The sequence below is a fragment of the Hipposideros armiger genome, unplaced genomic scaffold (genome assembly GCF_001890085.2).
Source record: "Hipposideros armiger isolate ML-2016 unplaced genomic scaffold, ASM189008v1 scaffold_159, whole genome shotgun sequence".
NCBI lineage: Eukaryota > Metazoa > Chordata > Mammalia > Chiroptera > Hipposideridae > Hipposideros > Hipposideros armiger.
In genome coordinates, this window is record NW_017731509.1 from 2765247 (window position 1) to 2790445 (window position 25199).

The 25199-nt window shown below is 35.9% G+C and overlaps 1 protein-coding gene across 2 annotated transcripts in view; it reads right to left on the reverse strand.

Annotated features, from left to right (window-relative positions):
* Positions 1–25199, reverse strand: part of ZDHHC13 (zDHHC palmitoyltransferase 13) — a 50960-nt gene that overhangs the window by 19769 nt on the left and 5992 nt on the right. Inside the window, exons 2-9 of one of the 2 annotated variants that reach the window (XM_019651417.1) lie at positions 15303–15448; positions 12496–12618; positions 11117–11194; positions 9688–9832; positions 8207–8271; positions 6226–6388; positions 5857–5982; positions 2669–2802 (exon numbers count right to left, since the gene is read on the reverse strand). In XM_019651417.1, coding sequence (XP_019506962.1) covers positions 2669–2802; positions 5857–5982; positions 6226–6388; positions 8207–8271; positions 9688–9832; positions 11117–11194; positions 12496–12618; positions 15303–15448 — 980 coding nt within the window. The remainder of the gene's footprint in view (positions 1–2668; positions 2803–5856; positions 5983–6225; positions 6389–8206; positions 8272–9687; positions 9833–11116; positions 11195–12495; positions 12619–15302; positions 15449–25199) is intronic. The other variant, XM_019651418.1, reaches the window with a different exon arrangement.

Below are 25199 nucleotides of genomic sequence, written 5' to 3' on the forward strand. Positions count from 1 at the left end.
TTCTGACAGGCATCACATAGCAGCCTGGATCAATAAGTAACTGCCTCTGGGGCCTAATAATAATAGAATTTTGCAGCTGCTTACCTCCACGAAATTGGGACTGGACAGAGGAGAATGGGAGAAATCAAAGCAGTATAGATAGTGTTGCCATATGCATTTGTCTCCCATTTGAATTGTATCCACATGCCAAGCCTAGCAATATGAAGCCCTTAGCTCACTGTCATCAAAAACAAAAGCTTTCATATACATTTTTATAATGTGGGTTTCTACTAAAATAAACAAAATCTCAAATGCCACTACCCGGGGTTAATAAATACTGCCAGCCCTTGCTTTGTCTCTGCAGAAAAAAAAGTAATGATTGTGATTCCTGATGATTTGGCTTAAAATTTATTTGGAGACTGAGTCAATCCAATTAGTGGAAATTGAATGAATACTTCTAAGTTACAAGTTTTTGGAATAGCAGACAATCTAGGCATTTTGCTGTTTTCCAGAAATTTGAGCTTTTACTTTACAGTTAAAGTCTAATTCATTTCCAAAAGTCAATTGTCCTGCTCTCGAGTGACCAAATGATAAGATTCCCCTAATACTTTGTTTTTTCTTATGACAAAAGTAGCGCGTGCTTATTCCAGAAAATGCTGGCAAGCAGAAGAGGGGCACAGGAATCTCATAATCACACTCTAAAGGGAGCAACACTGTTTGCTTTTAGATCTTTTTCTATGGCTCATCATCATCATTACCTTTTTTTTTTTTTTTTCAGTGAATGAAAATGTTTAACAGGAGAGAAAAGTTTCCTGCTTGTATGGGCCTTACACTCCAGGAAACCGTGTTTAAGTGCTATGAAGAAAATAAAAGGGGGGTGGTGATACAGCAAAATTAGTCAGGGGCGGCCTCACTAAGGAGGTGATGTTGGAACTCAGGGCTGAATGAGAACATCATCTCCAGTTATGCAACAATCAGAACATGTCAGGCAACAAGTGAGAGCCAAGGCCACAGGGGTGGATGAGCTTAATGTGCTCTAGAAACAGAGAGGAGGTTGGAGAACAATGAAGGAAAGAGATGAAGTCAGAGGGGAGGGAACGAATCATATAATACCTCGTAGGCAATGAGTTTGGATTTTATTTGAGTACAGAGAACAGTACTGGAGGGCTTTAAGCAGGAAGAAAACACAGAAACTGATGAGCCTTTTTAAAAGATCACCCTGACTGCTAGGTGGAGGTGAACTAGAGGGGGATCAAAGTTGGAATCAGGAGACCAGTTAGGAGGTTTGGTCTAGGGCACCAGCTGTGGAGATGCAGGGAGCAGACCAACTGGAGGCAGAGCAGGAAGGACTTGGTAATAAGCTGAATATGGGAAATTAAAGAGAAGGGAAGAATCGAGAACAATAGTAATCCAAAGATGACAACCATTACTCACACAAGGAGTTGGATACCATTTTACAGAGAAAGGGGAGCGAGAAAAGATTGGGGTGTGACATGATTATTAAGTACTGTGTGTCAGCCATGGTTCTAACCATTACATGTGTATAAACCATGGGGAGACATTGTTACAATTATTATCCTCATTTCATACATGAAGAAACTGAGGCACAGAAAGATACAGCAACTTGCTCAAGGTCAACATGCGATGTGGTAAATCTTGACTTGAACCCAGAAATATGACTCTTAACCAATGTGACTACCATATTTTGCTGTGTATAATGCACTTCCATGTATAATGCGCTCCCACATTTTTGGCCCACTTTCAAATTTTTATTTGTTTATATTTAGGTACTTGTTTTTTATATTATAAAGAAATTTAACATTCATTTTTAAACATATTATGGTACAAGAAATTTTATGTAACAAATAATCACACAACACAAGAACAGATACAAGGTACATGAAATTTTATGTGCCGGTAACAAATTTATGATATTTACGCATCATAGGAGGCCAAGAACTCTTTGTCGTTGCAAGTTTGTCGTAAGTGCAACAAAACAAATTATCATATTCCAGGGCATTATTTTGAATACAGATATCGTTATTGATTTCTAGAGTTACACTTTTAACTCATAAACATAAAATAATTAAAAACATTTATATAGATATGGAATTAGTACTACCCAGGTGTAATGCTCATCCTTATTTTTTTTCTCACAAATTTGGGCAAAAATGTGTGCATTATACATTGCAAAATACCATATATATAATCATGTATAAATATCTCCCATAAAAAGTCCATATCACAGTAACTATTTTATAACCTCCTGCAATTTAATTAGATTGTTTCAACTAAAAAGTAGTAAAAGCAAAAAAATAACTAGCTTAAAATGTATTTATATTTAGAAAAGGAAAAAGCAAAATTTCTGAAACAATGGACAAAAAGGCTTCATGATGTAAAATAGTTACAAAAATCTCCCCATTATTCACAAAATTAACATTTTTTAAAGTGAGCTAGGATATTTATTTTCCACCAATTGTCAATTCAATTCAAGTACTGGGTTGACCAATTTGCTTTCAGTCCAATCACATGCTACCAAAGCCCTTCCCCCAGCAGCACTGAGGATGTTTCTAGGTGAGAGGTAACATTCACAGCTCAATAAAAATCTGTGATTCCAGCTAATAAACAGTAGAAATAAGCAATCAGATTGGAATGCAATAACCAGCCTTGCAGAAACTAATATACACACCTTGGAAACAAAGATGTCAGAAAACACAACGTTACTAGAAGGCATCCTTTTAAAAGCCAGGAATCTGAATTGAGGTCCAATATGTATCCAACAGCCCACATGGTAACCACAGAAAGCATCAGCAGCAGGAAGAGCTATTAAGAGATTCTGAATTTTAGAACTTTATGGATTTTCACCTCCTAAGTATCAAATAATAATTAGTTCATTAGAAGAACTATTTCCCAAACATGTATAATAACAAGTAATACAACAGCAGAGTACAGGGTTTTCCTTCAAAATTGCTGATTGATCAATCTGAAGCTTGAGAAATTACAAATCTTGGAAACAATGTTTTAAATTTTAAAAGGCTTACATTTTATGAAATGTTGCTTAAACATACTTTGTTTTGCTTTCCTCCCCTCCAAGAAATGGTGGTCTTTTAGAAAAGCGTTAATGATTGCTGAGATTTTTTTTTAAATAATTTATTTCAACCACTATTACATGTCAGAAGGCATAAACCAAGACAAGGGGACCATGCAAAAATCAGTACACCCAAGCTTTAGTGAGGATGGCACAAACATTCCAACGTGGGCACCAGATGGTGCCATTCCCTAATCAAGAGGGTTTGAAGGAATAAGTTTGCAGAAAAGATAAGTTTAGAGCGTGTGAAATTTTAGATGCCTATGGACAGCTAGGAGATACTCAGGAGGCAGTCAGAAAAGCAAGTCCACCACTCAGTAGAAAACAGTATAAAGGTGGTAAAGCCACAAATAAACAATACTCCAAGGACTGTGTGCAGGTAGAAAGGGGCAGATTCTTGACCAACACAAACATTTAAGGGCAAAAAAGCTAAGTCCCCAAAGGTAACTAAGAAAGAGTGACCAGTGTGACCAGAAAGGCAGGACGAGAACCAGGAGAAAGAAAGTTTCAGGGAAGCCAAGAAAGGGCATTTCAAGAAGGGAGTTGTTCTCAGTGTCAAATGTCACACGGAGGCCAAAGATTGAAACATGGCCTCAGGATGCTAATAATTCAGGTTTATTCTAGCAAAGTTAAAAGGATGAAAGTCTATGAACTAACAATGTGACTGTCTCCACAGAAGCTGGGCACCACATTTTTGCAATGCAGTCCCTTAATTAGAATATACATGAGCTTGGAATCAAGCAGGGCTTTTTCTTTTTTTTTAAGCTGAGCCATCCTGCCACCTGTTGGCAGCTCAGCAGCTGCTCAGCTTGGGCCGGGAATTGAACCGCTGTTGCTCAGAGCTCAAACTCTTGAGCGAGCTCTTAACCAACTGAGCCACTCGGCTGGCCAAGCAGGGCTTTTTCAACAGTAAAGGGGAAAAAACGTATTCTGTTTACTTCCCTAAGCCACACCATAAGAATGGATAATTTCAAATGATACTAAATCTTTAAAATGCTTCCATTTCTAATGTGCATAACACAAAATGAGTAAGTTTACATTTTTCTTTAAAGGTGAACTTAGACTCTACAACCAGTGTAATTTCAGAACAGAAATAAGAATATGATCTCAAAATTTTAACTCCAAATATAATACTCATAGACGAGCCACATGATGCACTCATTCAACAAACAGCCCAGTGCATACTGCATGTGGGCACTGTTCTAGGTACTTGGGGCACATCGGGGAATTTAAGGTCTTTCTCTCATGGAGCTTAAATTCTTGTAGGGAAAGAAAGATAAATCGTACTAAGTGAATTTTATACTATGTAAAATGCTGGATCACACAGGGCTTTGTGAGCCATAGTAAGGACTCTGGCTTTTATTCTGGGAGAAAGGAGACATCATAGCACTCTGAGCAAAGGAATGACAGGATCTGACTTACGTATCAGAAGATTCATCTGGATGCTCTATTGAGAATAGAAGAGTCAGGGCAGGGAGATGTCAGACAACTACAGTAATCCGCATGAAAGACAGTTGTAGCTGTACCAAAACTGCCATTGGTGGAGTAGTGAGAAGGGGTCAGATTCTGGATATATACTGAGGGCAGAACTAGCCAATATGTTTTTCTGATGGACCGAATACTTATTATAGAAAAGGCAAAGATGACTGGAAAGCCAGAATTGACACCTACTGAGGTGGTGAAGCTATGGACGAAACAGTTGGGAAGGGGAGAAGATCAGGAGTTCAGTTTTGGATGTGTTACGTTGGAGATGCCTGCTGGGCACTGAACTGGATAAGCCAAGGTAACTGGATATACAAGTCTGGAAAGGGCTGAACTAGAGATAAATTTGGGAGTTATCAACATACAGATGGCATTTATAGCCATGGAAATGCATGAAATCACCAAGGGGATGAATAGATAGAAAAAAGGTCCAAGGACAAAATTCTGGGGTACCCTATCATAAGGGGTGGGGGAGAAGCAGAGGAGTTGACAAAGGAAGCTGAGAAGTAACTGTTACTTCTTTCTCTCTCCCTCCACATACCTAAAGACAAAATAAGTGTAGTAATCATGATGACCCTCTCCATAGAAATCTGGTGTCTGTTAATTTAGAATCATTCTAAAAACATAATTACTAATTATGATTATGTAAGATTATGCTATCTATCATATTTAAAAACATTAAAAACAGGAATCAATTCAATACCCCATTTTAACAATTTAAATTATATTCACTATTATGACTTAGATTTTGTTGGCCATTCAATAGGACAAGCTGAACTTCCTAACTTTTTCTATCTTGCAGTGCACTTTTAAGTTTAGAAGATCACCACTCAGAAGAACTGTCAAGTTAAAAAAAATAATAACTTTGACTTCATTTCTCGAAATTCCAGATGTTTTCTAAGAAACAACATCATATGCTTGAGGTTTTCAACATTGCCATTTTTAAAGTCCAACTCCTGCTAATTCTAACAAAACATTTTGAATGTTTCCTTGCCACAAAGTATTTTTCCTTTTGCTTCTCCAAGAATCTAAACTATTTGTGTTTCAATTTATTCATTAAATAAATGTGGAAGTACAGCATGGTATTCACAAGGTAACATGTAGTTTTTAGAGCCATCTAGCTGAGGACCAACAATAAATTGCCAGTGAAAGTGCCAAATTTCCAACTTTGGGTTATCGGGTGCATGGGAAAAATGTAATTGGCAGAAAAAATGCAGCACTCCCTGGTTTCTCGATGCCTTAAAAAACAAAAATAAATGAATAAAACAGTTCTTGTAGTTCGTAGGCAAGGGCCTGTATGAAAATACCTCGCATTTCTGCAGCCACCTCCAAAGTATGAACTTTCTGTTGGCTCTCATTTTGGCTTCTGTTTTTAGCATATGAATAATAAGCCGATTTTTGTTTTGTAGAGCCATGTCAAGTGGTGTCTCTCCCTTAAAAAAAAAAAAAAAGAAAAATTTCAATTATATTTTCTATATAGCATAGGTGCTAAACATTTTATTAAAAAATTACCAGGATCATAGGCTCAACATATTTATTTTGAGGATAACCGGCTATTATTGCTTCTATTTATCCTGTGATAACTGAACACATATGTATCACTTATCTTTATGTTAACTTATCAATCCTCTAACTGAAGATATAATAAACTAAGGGAGATAAATACCTGGTCATACCTTAACATTTCGGATATCCAGGCTAGAACCAGCTTCCAAGAGTTTATCTACTGCATTCACATTTCCTGCTGCAATTGCCCAGTGAAGTGGAGTGTTTTGGTGTATTTTATCAACCACATTGAGAGAAGGATTAAACTTTAAAAGAAATCCAGTTGGTTCTGGCCTGTCTCAAGACAATAAAATACCAAGGGGTATTAGAGAGATGAATGATGTGAAAGGTAAATGTAAATAACAAATCTTTTAACCTATTATATCCATCAGTAAGTATTCCAAATACTGAGGAACTTTTGTGCCGAGTCCGGTCCCTAGGTGCTAACAGGAGAGATGCATCAAGACCCCCCCCAAAAAAAGATATTAAGTGATGATCTGCTATATTGATAATATAATTTCAACATCAATACAGTAGAGTAACTGCTTTTTTCAAACTTTTACTTTCATGTTGTTGTATTTTTTAATTGTGAATTTAACTTTGGCTAATATTAAACGCTATGCTATTTATCTAACTAGAAACTAAATGTACATTATATTTGAAGAGAGAAACCAAAAGCTAACTTCACATTCTCCCAGTAAGCAATTATTAAATAAAGCAGGTATAATGTCCTAAAATATCTGTTTATCTTAGAAAGTTATGGACTAGATGGCAGAATTCAATAAACCATTTTTGCTTTACAATCTGTACTTTCCCTTTTTTCATGAAGGAAGTGATTCTTTTAATAAAACAATATTCTACTTTACTTATTCTATCAAGACCTTTAAACACTGTACCTGACTTGAGACATCAGTAAAAAAGACACAATGCTTTATAACAAAATTCTACGCCCAGCCCCACCACTCCATGAACGAAAAGAAAATGTCCTCAGAACTAACTCAGTTCCTAGGAGAGAAGTCCTAAGTAACAGCAGGATCAGAAATTAAGTACCACAGTGGAAACAAACTGATAAAAAACTGTTGCACAGTGGCTCAGTTGGTTAAGAGAGCGAGCTCTGAGCAACAGGGTCGCTGGTTCGATTCCCACATGGGCAAGTGATGCTGCACCCGAGCTGAGCTGCTGCTGAGCTGCCAACAGGTGGCAGATGGCTCAGCTGGTGAGAGCACGTGCTCCTAACAACAAGGTTTCCGGTTCGACTCCCACATGGGATTGGTGGGCTATGCCCACCTGCTACGAAGATTGAACATGGCACCTTGAGCTGAGCGGCCACAAGCTGCCAACGGGCGGCCTGATGGCGACTGGACTTGGAGTTGAGCTAGCTGTGCCCTCCACAACTAAGATTGAAGGACAACAACTTGGCTGTTGCCCTTCCCCAATTCCCCAATAAAATCTTTAAAAATTAAATAAATAAATAAATAAATAAATGCCTGTTTCAATCGCCTTCTTTAAAAAAACAAACAAACAAAAAAAACTGTAGCACATATCTGAATAGAAGAATACCAGAGGCTGGACTATTTGGTGATCACTACTCACATGTGCTTATAAATACACAGAAAAATTTAAATATGTAAGTACCTGATGTGAACATATAAACTATTTTCATAGACCAGTTACAATTAATAGTTTCAGAGCAGTCAACAATAGCAGAGAACCTCAACACTTTTGTTTTCTGGAAAGTAGATTTATCACCTGGATTTCAAATTGAGAACATTTAAACTTATCACCATTTTTTTAAAATGCAAACTAAGAAATGTTAAGTCATGTTAACAAGCATATGCTACAGAATCTCTACCTGTTCTGTAAGGAAATTAGCTTTTTATAAAGTAGCTTTCAAACTTTTCCCCTAAGCTATTAGAAAAAACTTATGTCAATGGTGCTTTTCTAACTACAACTACATTAAAAGTCCATATATAGTCACAAGGTAGAAAAATCTTATTTTCTTCAGAAAGTAGTATCATCTCACATAGACTAAGATAGTTAAGATCATATACACAGAAAAGAAATTGTAGGAACCAAGAATCAGCATGAGGCAATTCAATTAAACTCACTTACCCAAGTACTTTGTGAGCTGATAACATAAGAGGTGTCTGTCCATTTAAATCTGTCATATTCACACTCTATTCAAAAAGAAGAGTTAATCAGCATAACTACAGACCCAGTCAAATTTCTTTCTTCTCTTAGTAGAAGTATCTCTTTAATACATTTAACACTACCTTTGTGTCTACAAGGAAGGTTCAAATATCATTTGATAAAAGAACGTTTTGCTTCACATCCATAGGATAAAAATCCACTGATTTCTACAAAATATTTTTAAAGGGAATATCTGAATATATGATTTGAAGTGTTGTATAGTGTGAATGATAGAGAGCTGAAGGAGAGAGAAAAACACTAATCACCATCAAATATAAGACACTTTAGAAGCAGAGATCTTAAGAGTCAGCTCGTTAAGACCTTAACTGACACATTAATTCATACTCTCATCTCTTCCACAAAGTCATCCAGTCTCTACTTAAACATTTCCAGTAGTAGTAAACTCCCTATCTTGTGAGGCAACTCAATATATTTTTGGATCTATCATATTATGTTTTAAAGAGTAACACTTGAAAAATTCTATTTTCTAGAATATAGAGAAAGAAAATCATATCCCCATGATGATATGCTCCTTTTAATAAAATAGGCCCAAGTCTGAGGTATACAGTAATGGTTCCAACCAAGCCAAAGAAAGGGTTTTAGTTATTGAAGATTCTTATGGGCCTTAGAGGAACACAACTTGGGAAGGAGCCCAAAGAGAAGCAGAAAGGACTCCTCCTCAAACCTCCTTCCAAAGTGAGACCCAGGAGGTTGTAATAATTCTACTTCAACTGGCTAAGTCTGAGAGAAGGTGCTTGTTTAAATAAAGAGAACACAATCATTCCAACAGCATTTGTGCAAACCCGTTTCCATGCCTGTTACAGGCGAGTCTGCTAATGTATAAAATACTTTGCTAACAGAAAGCATCTCCCAGACAAGTATAGCCGACAGTGAAACTCCCGCTGCCAATAGCCTATAATTTAACCTGTGCCATAAATGGATGCCTCTTAAGGCAAGTCATTTTTCATAGAATTACTTTAGAGAACAATAAGAAGCACACATTCAAATTGGTCTCCCATTTGGGCTCAAACAATGAAAACAAATGATGGGTTAATTTAGTGATCTGACTACCATTTCTACAATACACTCAACCAGGAGAAAAATACTGGCTTTGAAGTCATGTTTTTGAAAACCTTTGAAAATTACTAGGGTCATGAGGAAAACTATTATGGGCTTACAAATTTCAGAAACGTCTATTATATGTTACTGAGCTAAATGACCTGTTCTTTGTGCTTTAATGAAGCTAGAAAAACATTATGCAGTAGCTAGACTTACTGAGGCTAATATCTGAATATCTAGATATCTATAACTCCTACTTTAAAAATGAGGACAGACTACTACTAATCTTCCCAGTCTCTTCAGATTTCCAATAGCTGGAGTATAAGACACGTTTCAAAACATACCTGCCCTCTGGAGATGAGATATGCTATGATAGGCATGTGTTGAAATAATACTGCCAAGTGGATGCTGCTGAATCCCTCCCCATCGATGAGAGTGGGGTCTGCACCATACTGCAGTAATAATATGACCATAGGTAAATGCCCTTGTCTGTAAATAGAGGGTAAAAATTATGCAGTATTCTGTAGCAGGCAGAAAAAGAAAACAATTCAGGGAGAAACTGATATCCCTAAGACATGAGGGATTTTAGTGAGATAGAAAAAGTATTTCCTAACAGTAAGATTTTTAAAACTCTGGCGAGTCTCTAAACATCTTTTACTTAGATGCTCCAAAGTCAGAACTATCTGGACAGTCCTTCCTGAGTGCAAGTAATAAGCTTATTAACCTCCTGGTCTACCTTAAACCTTATGTTGCTACCACGTATATATAAAATTTTACATGACTAAGGCTAAAGAGGTAAACTCTAAAACCACTTGGACTTCACTGTTGAGCCAAATACACAGCAATCTAACAGTCACAGACTGCAGGCATGCAGGCATGTAATAATATTATTCTGAGGAACTACATGTTTTTACACTCGAATATGGCTCATTCTCCACACAAAGCATTGTATCTCAGTAGCTTAAAACGGATGAGTTAACCCCAAATTCTTCAAAATTCTTAGCTGTGGAGAAAATATCTGCCTCCTTGCCTTAAATGAACAATTATTCACTTTAGTTTCAGGTTCATGTCAACCCCATCAACTACAGAGAACGGAGTTAAAATGAAAAATTAAGAAATTGTTAAGTATCAAGACAGGCACTTATTAACTTCAGCTTCAGGTGGCCAATGCATGCCAGAGAAAGAACTGACTGAGTTTACAGTTCACTGAACTATCGCTTTTGTCCATGTGATCCATGTGATCAAATATGAGATATTTATTTTGATTATAAAAAAGAAAGTATAATACATATATTTGAGTTTCAGCTTCACAGCGCAGCCCTAATTTAAACATAAAAATATCATCTGTGGAAACTCTTTAAAGCTGTATTTATTGGGGGGCGGGTGGGGCGGGTGTGTGTGTGTGTGTGTGTGTGTGTGTGTGTGTGTGTGTGTGTGTTTTGTTGTTGTTGTTTGTTTTTAAATGAAGAGGGAAAAAAGAAAGCCTTTCAAATGGTCTGTAACTGCAATTTCCAATATGGTGGCTACTAACCACATGTGGCTATTTAAATTCAAATTAGTTAAAATTAAATAAAATTTTAAATTCAATTCCTTAGTTGCATTAGCCTCATTTCACATTTCACATGTGGCTAGTGGCTACCATACTGGATAACACAGAATAGACCATTTCCATCATCACAAAAAATTCTACTGTAAAGTACTGGTCTATAATGTTCAGAAAATAAACTTAAGTCACTTTTTAACAACAATTTCAGTGTTTAAAGGAACCTTTACCTGATGGCCCAGTGAAGGGGAGTTGAATTTAAATCTCCACCCAACTGATCTACCACAGCACCTTTTGAAATATAAAACCTGTTAAAAGTAGACATAAATGAAAATAAGATTTAAAAACTTAAAATTCATATTAAGAAACATTAATTTTTCTTAGTAATAAATGTATTGGGAAACACAAATTATAATAATAACCACTCTAAAAACACTCAGATCTACAGAGGTCTGAAAGAGTCACATGACAGCATCAAACAGATCCCTAGTGAAATATTCTTAGCATATAAGTAATTACTTTTGCTGTCGTGAATATTCTGTTATAACTTACATACCAAACACCTAGCTACTTTTTCCATATTCTAACCACCACAACAACACTTTTAAAATAATTTATATTCAAAAGGTTTAGGATAGCACAGATATTCTAACTTGCAAGAAGAAAGATGAAATTATGTCACTTCCAACCGTGTGAAATTAGAATTACTATTGGGAATGAATTCTAAAAATAGTAAAAAATTAATTCAAAATCCTTAGACACTTTGAGTGTTTTGCTCTCTATTTTTGGGGCGGAGATGTGATACACTATATAAGCGAATCTGTAAGGTAAAGAGATATTTTCTTCTGTGGTTTATAGGAATTCACCTGATTATTTCAAAGTTGTACTTCACATATCATATTATCGAAACAATACACTAATTTATTTCCACAGAAAAGGAGTTTTCCTGTGAGTGTGTTTATTTAAAACTTTAGTATATTTTAAACTTTAGAATATTTTTATTTTCTTAAACTTCAAGGATTTTAAATATGTGTAATACAAAATATATAGACATTCACATACACACATATATTTTACATGCTAAAATATAAAACAAAGAAAATAACATTGGATAAGTAGTAGTGCTTTATAAAAAGAAAATATTTTATACAGTCTAATATAGGTCTACTTAAAAATGTATTCCATATTTAGTTTTAAAAAAGGTTAAATTATTTCCCTACCCATCCATTCCTCCTGGCTTTATTACAATGTAAAATATTTCAATGTTTCTTCTAAACTACATGAAACTTTCCGTTTTATCCTGAGAAAGTTTATGTTATGCTTTTTCTTTTCAAAAAAATGTTCAGTTTCATTGCCTGAACTTTATGATGGGCCTCTCTGGCTTTCTCTTTAATTTTTCTGTTTGAGCCAATGAGAGTCCTGGACTGGAGGAGCTCTGAGGTCCTTTTCAATGCTCTGATAACTGATGTGTGTGGCACAAAGCTTCAGGTACTCATTTACAATGAAGGATTACAGGGTCAACATTCATAGTTGCACTTGAATAAAAAGACAAATGAAGGAGAGGTCTAGAATTATAAATACTGATTAACACACACATATTCCATCTTACTTTACAAGATCCAGCCTGTTGTTAATAGCAGCCCAATGAAGAAGAGACACATTTTCTTTGTCTGGTTGCCTGACATCATATCCTGCTTCTACCAACTCTTTACATCGTTCAAAAATCCCGTATCTCAAATAAGAAAAAAAGAAAGAGAAAGAAAGACATAATTTATACCATTAAAAAAATTTCAAATGTCAAAATTTGTTCCTTTTACCATGTCTTTATCCAAACTTTCAGTCAACACAGAAACACAATAATTAACAAAGATGTGCACAAAGAGGCCATATTATAAAGCCAAACAACAAAATAAACCTGGTTTACTAACAGATCAGATTAATCCATTGGGAGTTAAACTTGCTTTTCTTACATAAACTTTAAAGTTCACATCTGCCCTCCTTCAGAAAATGTCACCTGATCCTCCTGTGTGTGCCAGGAATGCATGGTGCTGACTCCTGACTATAATCTTATCCCTAAAGCAAACCAAGCCCATACAATGATTTCACAATAAGGGAGAAAGCCTAAAAGCAAACTTGGAAAGGATAAATTCAACAACATGGACATAGCGTAAGGTATAGTGAAGGAAGGAATGATTAGACCTTACTAAAGGGGATGAAACATGGTATATGCGCTATCTTTTGTAGGTGGAAGGGAAGGCATTTCAGGCAGAGGGAATAGCATGTACAGAGACGTGAAACTGCACAGATGTTCAGATAAATATAAGCAATTTAACGCTGCAGAAGCATAAGAAAGGGAATGGCAAAGAGATGAGGCTAGAAAAGGCAGGCAAAGAATGCATGGATCTTCTATGCCATGCTTTGAAGTTTAGACTTTATCTATCATTCAAAGGGAAACCACTGAAAGTTTTAAAGAGGGAAGCACTCAGGCTGAGTTTTATGGAAGATCACATTAGTGGCAGTATAGAAACTAATTAGAAGAGGGTGAGGCAGAGACTGACAGACCAGTTTAGAGGCTCTTGCAATAAATACAGGTGAGAGGCAATGAGAGCCTACAGTGAGACAGGCAACAGGAATGGAAAAGGAGAAACGGGCTTGAGGACTATTTAAGAGTTATTTAACGGACTATCAGAATAAGAAATAGGAGAAAAATCCCTTTTTAATGTTACAATAACTTTTTAAGCTATTCATTAATAATATTTCTTTTCAACAGAAAGTCCCAACTGACCCTTTAGCACTTCCTTTGAAACTTATTCCTATTTAGAGGAACCTAAAGGTTTCAATAGGCCCTCAAGGGTCAAAATCAAACCAAATGGCAGAGTTGTCTCTGTTTCCCACAATGTTAAATTAAATTATTTCTGCCTCATCAAAATGTGTGTGGGGACCTATCTGTCCATCTGTCTTTATGGCATTTTTTAAAAGATGCAGATACCTGTGAAAATATTAGTAAGAGAGTGAATTGTTGGTAATAACATATTTATATTCATCTTTTAAATGTCAACTTTAACATTTTACTGGAAAAGAAACACTCCCTTTTAAGTGAGAAATGTAGTAAAAGTGCACACTAATTAGGGTTTTGGTGATTTAGAAAACACACACACACAGATTTAGCTTCCTAGCTCTCTTTTGCCCTTCTCAAATATTTCCTAAAGATCTTCCAACAACCTCTTAAGAAAGTCCAAGACCTGAAAGAAATTTTAGGAAAGATATAAGTTTTTCCTGCGATTCCCCATGAGTATAGCCTTATTTCTCACATTTATCATAACAGATCTTTATCAGTAGCAGAGAAACATTTAAATGTTCCAGTCTAATCAAAACAAATATTTTCCTTATGAACACTCTCATCTTCATACAAATATAATAATATAAACAACATTCAACTAAATAACATTCACCTTAAGTGGTGTTCCCAGGGCCTCTAGAGTTCATAGATAGAATTAACAATAAGAACACCCAAATAACTGTCAATTATTTTTTAACATAAATAATACATTAGTCTATGTTAAGGCCAAACAGGCTAATTAATCACTAAACATCTTTGCTTTTGACAGAAATCATATCAAGTTAGTGTGGTTAACATTAGTCTCTTTCTGGTTGATTAGAAGCTCTGATGGGAAGATTTATATTTGATTACTAAGAAAATGTATTACAATTTAACATAACCTGATAGACAAAATATTTGAAATTATGTTCAATAGCAAGGGGGGGGCAGATATTAATAATCAATGAGATTGATGATGGTGAAAATGTTGGAAATGACTTAATGCATATACCCATGTATGGAGATCTTAAGGGGAAACTTTCAAAACATACCTTCATTTTCAGTGCAAGCAAAACAACCCACTATATGTTTCAAATGATCAGGAAACCTATTTCTACTTTACTGTCTTCTAGAGTACCCAGTGCAACAGGTACATAGAAAGTACTCAGTAAATAATTGTTTAATATATCCATAAATATGTGTTATTTTTCCATCCAATTTACATATTTAGCTTGTAGTATATTTTAAAAGACTCAGATTTGTGTTTCAAGCTCAGAGTCTAGTTTCAGTGTCATTTAAAAATCATTCACTCAACAAACATTTACTGGGCACCTAATACAAGACAGGAACCGTGCAAAAGCACTGGGGCTACAAAGATAAAAATAACTTCCTTTTGCTAAGACGCTGTTGACAACCTAATGGGAGAGACTGGTAATAAACAGCTAAGGTATGCTGTGTTAAGAGCTCTGATGCTGATATGACAAACATGCTCTGGAGTGTGAAGTGAGGAAGGCATACACTGGAGCACCATGGACTGCACCTGTATTGTTATAATCCAACAGAACATAAGGACAAAACAAAGCACTGGAAAGACTTACTGAGTAGCTTTTACAATGTCACAGTTACTAGAATCCTCTATAAGAGGAAGAGCTTCTCTTGCCTTGGCAAGTTCTTTGTTTTCATGTGCATAGACTCCATGTCGACCAAATCCTGGAGGGTGGGGGCCATGGCTGTGATTCCTGCACTGGAGAGTAAGAGTAATTTGACAAAACACAGTAAGAGAATTAATGTCACATTCAATTATATAATAAAGAATTTGCCACTACCAACAATACCTACTTATTAAATTGATTTTTTTTTTTTAGTCTTAGAGGTATATCCAAGGGAAGATTATTAGAAAATTCCAAACTATATATTTTGCCATAAAACAAAGGTCATCTGCAAAAGCACAAATGGACCTTGTTACCTGTAGTAGGTGGAGGGGTCATGGCTATTGACATAAGGAGGAAGGTCGCCAGGTATCTGTTTAAGGGAGTGCGGCAGACACACCCTAAAGATAGCTCCCAGTGAATCAAGTTTCTAAATGTGTATAACTGGAGGTGCAGGAGAGGAGAGAAAATATTTTAAAATATTTCACTAAACAATAGCCAAAAATCGTCCAAATTTGGAAAAATTATAAACCCATAGCTCCTAGATGCTCAACAAAATAAGCAGGATAAACCTCAAAATCTTACACCAACGCATGACATAATCAAATCACTAAAAACTAATGATAAAGATATCATCCTTATACCAGCCTAAAGAAAAAGGCATGCTATATTCAAAAAACAAAGATAAGAATGCATTCAGACTTCTCATCAGTAAGTGCAGGCCAGAAGATAAAAGCACAACAGTTTTAAGAAGCTGAAAAGAAAAACTATAAACCTCAAAACACCAGCAAAGTATTCTTCAAAAATGGGAGTGAAATATACACTTTTTCAGACAAACGAAAGCTAAGAAAATTGTTGGCAAACTTACACTACAAGAAATGACAAAGAAAGTCCTTCAGGCTAAAGGAAAATAATATCAGATGGAAATCTGAATCAATACAAAGGACTAAAGAGTGCCAGAACTACATGGGTAAACATGCATAATTATGTGAGTAAACATAACACGTTTTCTCATTTTTTAATTTCTTAATGATAGTAAGAGATGCTACAATAGTGTTTGCAGGTAGACGGTGATTAGTTCAAGCATATAATGTAAACCCAAAAGCAACCTCTAAATAAATAAGACAAAGAGGTATAAGTAATAAGCCAACAGCAGAGATAAAATACTTAAAAGACATTGAATTAATATTTTATGAAAAAATCTGGAAAAGTAGAAAAATATGAAGAACAGAGAAGAAAAAGAAAAACATGCAAGATGATATATTTACACCTAATCATATTGATAATTGTTAAATTCAAATGGTCATCAAAGAAAGTGAAAGACAGAGATTGTTAAATTGGATTTAAAAAAAACAAGAAAACTACAACTATATGCTGTTAAGGATAGATAAACTCACTTTATATATAAAAACATATATAGGCTAAAAGTAAAAGGATAGAAAAAGATATGCTATGCAAAAACACTAAGCATAAAGAATGCAGCAGCTATATATTTTTTAAAATTATTTTTATTGTGAAATACACATTTTTTAGAATTAGTTTCAGCTGTACAACACAGTGCAATAGTTATACTTTTTACCCTTCGAGGTGACAACCCCCCTCCCCCAATCCACCGCCCCACTTCCCCCACAATATCATACATATCTATTACAATTCCCTTGACTCCACTCCCACACTATACTCCACGTCCCATGACCATATATATATATATGTGAATATATATATATATATATTCACTTATAGTTGACATACAATATTATACAGCATCAGCTTCAGATGTACAGTACAGTGATCAAGCCTCTACCCCCTCCATAATGCGGTTTCCCTAGCAAGACGTGACCACCTGACACCCTACAAAACATTTACAACATTATTAATTATATTCCTCGAACTGTCTTTCATGTCCCTGTGGCAATATTGTAGTTACGTATTTATGCTGTCTAACCCCTTCCCCTGCAGCAGCTATATTTATATGGACAAAGTAGACATTAGCACAAGAAATATTACCAGAGATTAAGAGGAACATTTCATAACATTCAAGAGGCCAATTCATCAAGAAGACATAACAACCTCAAATGTGAATGCACCCAAAAGAACTTTAAAATTCATGAAGCAAAAACTAATGGGACTGAAAAGAAAAATAGAAAGATTCACAATTACAGTTGGGTATTGCAATACTTCTTTCAGTAACTGATAGAACAAGTAAACAGAAAACCATCTGGATAGAGGAAAAGGATAAGAATAAGAAAAGGATAGAGAAAGCATAAAGAACCTATCTACCAACTTGATCTAATTGACATTTTCATAAAACTCCGCCCAACAACAAAATAGATTTTTTTTTCAAGTGCACATGGAATACTCACCAAAATAGATGACATATTGGGCCATGAAACAAGTCTCAACAAAGTTAAATGGATTGAATTTACACAGAGTATGTCTTTGAACACAATGGAATTAAATTAGTAAGCAATAGCCAAAGGACTGTGGGAAATTCTCAAATATTCTCAACCCAAGCAACACATTTCTAAATAATCCATAGGTCAAAGAAGAAACCAAAGAACAAGTAGAAAATATTTTGAATTGAATGAAAATGGAAATATAACATATTAAAATGTGTAGAACGCTGCCTAAGCAGGGTTTAGAGTGAATTTTTAGATTTAACTGCAATAATAGGAAAAAAGAAGAGTCTAAAATAGAAGAGTCTGAGCTTTCACCTTAAGAATCTAGAGACAGAAAATTAAAATCCAAAGTAGACAGAATGAAGGAAACAATAAAGATAGAAGAAATCCATGAAATATAAGAAAATGCAAAAAAAAAAATCACTGAAACCAAAAGCTGGTTCTTTGGAAAGAATAAATCAATAAAACTGATAGTCTCTAGTCAGAATGATCAAGAAAAAAGAAGACATCAGTGACAAATACCAGATTTAACAAAGGGGACATCAGTACAAGACTCTGCAAACATTAAAAGGGTAAGAAAGCAATAGTGTAAACATCTTTATGTCAATAAATTAAACAACTTAGATGAAATGCATAAATACCTCAAAAGACACAAGTTATCTAAATGGACTTTAAATAGAATGAGTAGCATTCTATTAAAGATATTGAATTCATAATTTTAAAACTTCCCATTAAAAAATGAAATGAAACAAAACAACTCCAGGCCCACATAATTTTTAAACAGCAAGCTCTAACAACACTTAAGGAAGAAATGATACCAACTCCTTCAGAAAATACAGAGACTACTTCCCAGCTCATTTTCAGAGGCAGCATTATCCCAATGCTAAAGCCAACACACATTACAGGTAAAGAAAACTAGATATCCCTCATGAACATAGATGCAAAGAGCCTAACAAAATAACAGCAAATTATATCCAGTAATATATAAAAAGGATAATATACACTACAACCAAGAAACATTTCAAAATAAATGCAATTTACCATACTAACAGAATAAAGGGGAAAAAATTACTGATTTCACTAGAAAAAAGCATTTGACCAAATTCAATAACCAAGCATGATAAAAACTCTTGGCACATTAGGAAAAGAAGGTAACTTTCTCAGTCTGATAAAAAGCATTTATAAGATACCTACAGCTACCATACACTTAGTAAAAAAAGACTGAAATGCTTTAACTGTGAAGACTGAAAACAAAACAATGGTGCCCTTTATCACCACGTTCTAATAACAATGTACTGAAGTCCTAGACAGAATACAGAGTAAGGAAAAGAAATAAAATGCATAAAGATTAAAAATGAAGCAAATCCATTTTTATTTGCTGACAATGTGATCATATACATAACAAATCCTAAGGAATCTTTAAAAAATTTTACAATAGCATAAAAAATATAAAACACTTAAAAAATGATTTTATACTGTATCCACCAGCATTTTTAGTTGCATTCAAGAGGAGGTTCACATCAAATAGTTAGCAAACCATTCCTAGAAATCAAAACTGGCTTATCATTTTGTGTAATCCCATCTTGTTCTTTACCATAAAGTTGTTACCTAGCTAACACCCACCTCATTTAACAGATTCGCCTCTCTGAACAACTTTCACTGTTTAATTAAAAAAACAAAAGCAAAAACAAATCTCAAAGGATGAATACACATTAAGAATAGAAAATTGATATTTGATGCAATGTGACTAAGTCAATCCTGCAGGAGTTCCAAAAAAGCAATTTAAGAAATGATAGTTTTACTGAAATAAATCCATAATCCCTCAAGAGGTTACTCTGAAGAAGCAAATGACTTTTAATTTAACTTATAGTAAAATTGACTTTTTGGTACATGAGGTCAGACAATTAAGTTCACAAACTCATCCTAGAAAAAGTGCTTACATACCTCATTGCTGAATATCACTACAGTCACCTTCGAAGTACTCCCCTTGGGAAGCTATGCACTGATGCCAGCACCTAGTCCACCCTTCAAAGCAATTTTGGAACTTTTTTTCTGGAATGGCCATCAGAGCTGTCATCGTATTGCCCTTGATGTCCTCAATGTCATCAAAATGTCTTCCTTTCAATATTTCCTTATCTTAGGTTAAAGAAAGAAGTCATTGGGGGCCAGATCAGGTGAGTAGGGAGTGTTTCAATGCAGTTATTTGTTTACTGGCTAAAAACTCCCTCACTGACAGTGCCATGGAAGCTGGTGCATTGTTGTGATGCAACAGCCGTGAATTGCTGGTGAAAAGTTCAGGTAGTCTAAGTTTTTCATGCAGCCTTTTCAGCACTTCCAAATAGCAAACTTAGTTAAGTGTTTGCCCAGTGGGTACAAAGTCACAATGAATAATCCCTCTGATATCAAAAAAGGTTAGCAACATCATTGCAACAAGTTCGCAAACTTAATTGTCAGACCTCCTGTAGTTAGGAAGTTTAACACATGTATAGAGAGTTGTGTGACCACCACCATGAGGATACAGAACAGTTTCAACACCTCAAAAAACTCCCTTGGGATATTCCTTTGCCATACCTCTTGGCAACCACGGATATGTTCATCACTAGTTTTATTTTTCCCAGAATCTCATATAATGGAATTATACAGTACATAATCTTCTAAAACTGCTTCTTTCACTCACATAATGCTTTTGAAACTCATCCAAGTTGTTGCATGTTATTAATCTTTCCTTCCCTGCTGTATAGTATTCCATTATGTGAATATATCACAGTGAATCAATTCAAACAACCCATTAGGGCTGTTCCCAGCTTTTGAAGATTATAAATAGCTGCTATAAACATCCATGTACAAGCTTTTGTGTGAACATAATGTTTTTGTTTCTCTAAGAGGGGGGTTGCTTGGCCATCTGGTAAGTACATGTCATTGCCAAACTATTTTCCAGCGTGGCTGTACCACTTTGCATTGCCACTAGCAAGATATGAGAGTTCTGATTGCTCTGCACCCTCACTGGCACTTACTATGGTCAGTATTACAGATGTGTAGTAGCATCTCATTGTGGTATTAATTTGCATATCCCTAATGGCTAATGAGGTCGAACATCTTCTCACGTGCTTATTTGCCATCTGTATATCTTCTTCAGTGAACTGGTTAAGTCTTTTACCCATTTTTTTTAACAGGTTTTTCTTTTTTCAAAGAATTTATTGGGGAATTGGGGGAGGGAACAGCGTTGGGAAATTGGGGAAGGGGAACAGACAAGTTGCTATCCTTTTGTTCTTCAGTCTAGTTGTGGAGGATGTCGCCCCACTGGCCCATGTTGGCATTGTGATCATTGCGGTCTTCCCGGCTGAGGCACATCAGTCGCTGGCCATTGGGCTGCCGCTCATGGTGGCTCATGGCAGCTCACGCCGGCTGCTAGCTGCTCACAGTAGCTTATGGCAGCCCACTGCAGCTTCTCTGCAGCCTATGCCATCGCCGGCAACTCACAGCAGCCCAGCTCCAGGTCGAGTTTTGTTCACCATCTTAGCATCACTGGCCTACATGGGATCTGAACCACGGCCCTACTGCTCAGAGCTCGTGCTCCCAAGCCAAACTCTTAACCAACGAGCCACTCGGCCGGCCTCTTTTACCCATTTTTTAATTGGGCTGTTTGTTTTCTTACTGTTACATTTTGAGAATTATTTATATTATATAGTCTAGACCAGAGGTTCTCAACCTGTGGGTCGCGACCCCTTTGGGGGTCAAACGATCCTTTCACAGGGGTCACCTAAGACCATCGGAAAACAAAAAGATATTTACATTACAATTAGTAACAGTAGCAAAATTACAGTTATAGAGTAGCAACGAAAATAATTTTATGGTTGGGGGTCACCACAACATGAGGAACTGTATTAAGGGGTTGCGGCATTAGGAAGGTTGAGAACCGCTAGTCTAGACATAAGCCCTCTGTCAGATATGTGATTTGCAAATGTTTTCTACCAGTCTGTAGCTTATCTTCCCATTTCTTAAAAGTCTCTTTTATAGAGCAAATTTTTAAATTTTGATGAAATCCAATTTATCAGTTGTTTTTTCTTTTATGGATCATGCTTTTGGTATCACTTCTAAGAACAACTATCTTGGGGGCCGGCCGAGTGGTGCGTTGGTTAAGAGCTGGCTTGGGATGCCACCTCCGAGCAGCAAGGCCCCGGTTCAGATCCCACATGGGCCAGTGACGCTGTGCCCTCTACAGCTAAGATGGTGAACAACAGCTCAGCCTGGAGCTGGACTGCCGTGAGTCGCCAGTGACGGCGTACGCTGCAGGGGAACTGCAGTGAGCCGCTGTAAAGCTACCTGTGAGCGGCCGGCAGCCAGTGTGAGCTGCGAAGGCCGCCGTGAGCGGCTGTCCAATGGCCGGCGAGCGACTGCCTCAGCCATGATAATACCAACATGGGACAGTGAAGCAACGTCCTCCACAACTAGACTGAAGAGCAAAAGGACAGCAACTTGTCTGTTCCCCTCCCCCAATTCCCCAATAAAATCTTAAAAAAAAAAAAAAAAAAGAACAACTATCTTGGGACCACAACTCCTCTGTTCATGGAGGAAGTCCCCCTCCCTCAGAGTTTCAGATGCCTGTGCTGCCAGGAGACCGCCTTCCTCCTCCTTAAACTTGAACTAGAGGGCTTCTCCTGGAGCGCTCTAGGTTCAGGGTTCAAGTCCAGGCAGGGGGGAGGGGAGACGGCAGGGGACCCAGATGGAAAACAAGGTAAATTAGCTCCTGGTTCAGTGGTTTTTTTAATTCTGGTCTTTCCCCCCAATCTACCTGCTAAAATTTAATTTTCAGAATCCTTAAGCGGCTGCTACCGTATTTTGCCATGTATAATGCACACATTTTTACCCAAATTTGTAAAGGAAAACTAAGGATGAGCATTATACATGGGTAGTACTAATTCTGTATTTACATAAATGTTTTTAATTCTTTTATTTATGCTTATGAGTTAAAAGTGTAACTCTAGAAATCAAAATGATATCTGTATGCAAAACAATACCCTGGAATACGATAATTGGTTTTGTTGAACTTACAACGAACTTGCAACGATGAAGAGTTCTTGGCCTTCTATGATACCTAAATATCATAAAGTTGTTACCAGTACATAAAATTTCTTGTACCTTGTATTTGTTCTTGTTTTTTTGTAATTATTTGTTACATGGACTTTCTTGTACCATAATATGTTAAAAAAACAAATACTAAAATTCCTTTATGATACAAAAAAACAAGTGCCTAAATGTAAACAAATAAAAATTTGAATTAAAAAGTTACAACGAAAGATTTTTTTCCCCTGAAAGTTTGGGCCAAAAACACGGGTGCATATCATACACGGCAAAATATGGTAATTGCATTCTGCCTAGTGCACTCAGTGGGATATACAGGGTGAAGTATGCTTACTCCACCTTTCCCAGAACCACAAATGCTCTTTTGAATACTTAAATTTTGATTTATCTGGTAAATTCAACCTCACTACTCGGCACTCATATTTTACACACACACAAGCATACACAAACATTCACACACAGCTAAAAATAAACATATAGGTAGTTAGATTAAAATATAAATAAGAACATTACTTTAGGATGTTTTTCATTGTATCTCAGTAATTGTATTTATATACAATTGGAAGAAGACAAAGAGGTTAAGGAAAGAGTTGAACTATACTCAGAATTTCTAGAGTGTCAATAAATAGCAGATGTAGCTAAAATTGACAGAGAAATCAGTCTACTTTTTATAACGTCATTTTTAAATTGATAATGATTCACATTCATTTTAAAGATCTAGCAATACAAAAGTGAATAAACGGTTAACAATGGACTCTTCTCCTTCCAATCTTGCATTACCAGAGATACCATTATTAACAGTTTGGTGTATCCCTCTTCATTAAGTATACACGTTAATTTATATAACATTATGCAGTATATATACATTTTTATCATTTTTTTCTTATATTTAAAAAAACAATGGGATCATGTTACATAATTATTCATCATCTTACTTACTTCATCTAACAATGTATCATGTACAGCCCTGCATGTCAGTTAATAGTTACTAAATAGTATTCCATTGTATAGATCTAGCATAATTTATTCATTCACTTCCCTATTATTGGAGATGCAGGTTGATTTCAACATTCACTTCTATAAATAATCCTATAATTAACATCCTGTACATACTGTAGGGTTGATTTCCCAAAGTAGGACTGCTGGGTCAAAAAATATATGCATTTTCAACATAAATAGATACTGACCAATTACCTTCCCCAATCCAAACCCTCAACAGTAAGTATATATGCCACGTACGTGTTCTTTTTCCCTACAAATCTCCCCATAACTAAATATTACCAACCTTTATTCAACCTTGCCAATCTGATGGCTAAAAAAGGTGGTACCTTGTTTTTAATTTGCATGCCCCTAATTGCTAATGAGTCTGAGTTTGTTTATTTTTATTGCCTCTCATATTTTCTCTTTGGTGGATTGCCTTTTCATCATCTACTGTTTTTCTAGTAGATTGTATATCTTTTTCCATTAGTATGTTAGGAAGATTAACCCTTTGCTTATTACAGAGTTTTCACCACAGAAAACTGACTCACTCTACAGATGCAAATTTGTTGCTTCTCATTATACCTTAAGGCATTAAGGATAGCAGCTTCAATTTTTTTTGTAAAAAGTTGAAGAGGATTACCCATTTCAATGTAAAGATATTCACAATTAAGAGCATTTATTTATTCAGCAATTAATTACCGTGTATTTATGACATACAAAGCATTATGCTAGGGGCCCAGAAGACATGTGTATCTATCCTCCAGGAGTTTAAGTCTAATAGGGCAGGTAAGTTAGAGACAGAGTAAAGTGATAATGGAAGGCAGTATGTGATTAAATGGCAAAAATGGGTGGTAAAGACTAGAGAACAGGAGGTACCTTCCGTTCATGTCATCACTTTTTGCCTAAACCCAGATCAGAGTAAAACCTAAAAATGATTATATAAACTCAAAGCCTGCTTTCAAAGTCAATGGTCTCCAAAGGGAGGCAGGGCACTGACTATGCAATGACCCATTAGATAAGGGGGGGAAATGTTAAAGCTTCTATTACAATGACTTTAATCTCTCTCTCTTTTTTTTTTAAAGGGAAAGCCACTAAAATTTACGAATTTGGCGTCTTTAGGCTTTACTAATTTTAGCACTGGCAGGCTCAACTGATCTGAATGTCAAGCAGTCTGTTTACAAGGTGATCTGGGGTGCAGTAAAAGTCCCACAACCCAGAGTGGTTGACAGGGACCTTCAGCATACTGCAGTAGACATCAGGTTAAGTAATTTTCATGTTATATTATCTGATTTTAACTAAGTTACCCTCCCAAAATGGGAAAGTGGGCTAAACTGCAAAGTAGCCATGAATTGAGATAATAATAATAATAATAATAATAATAATA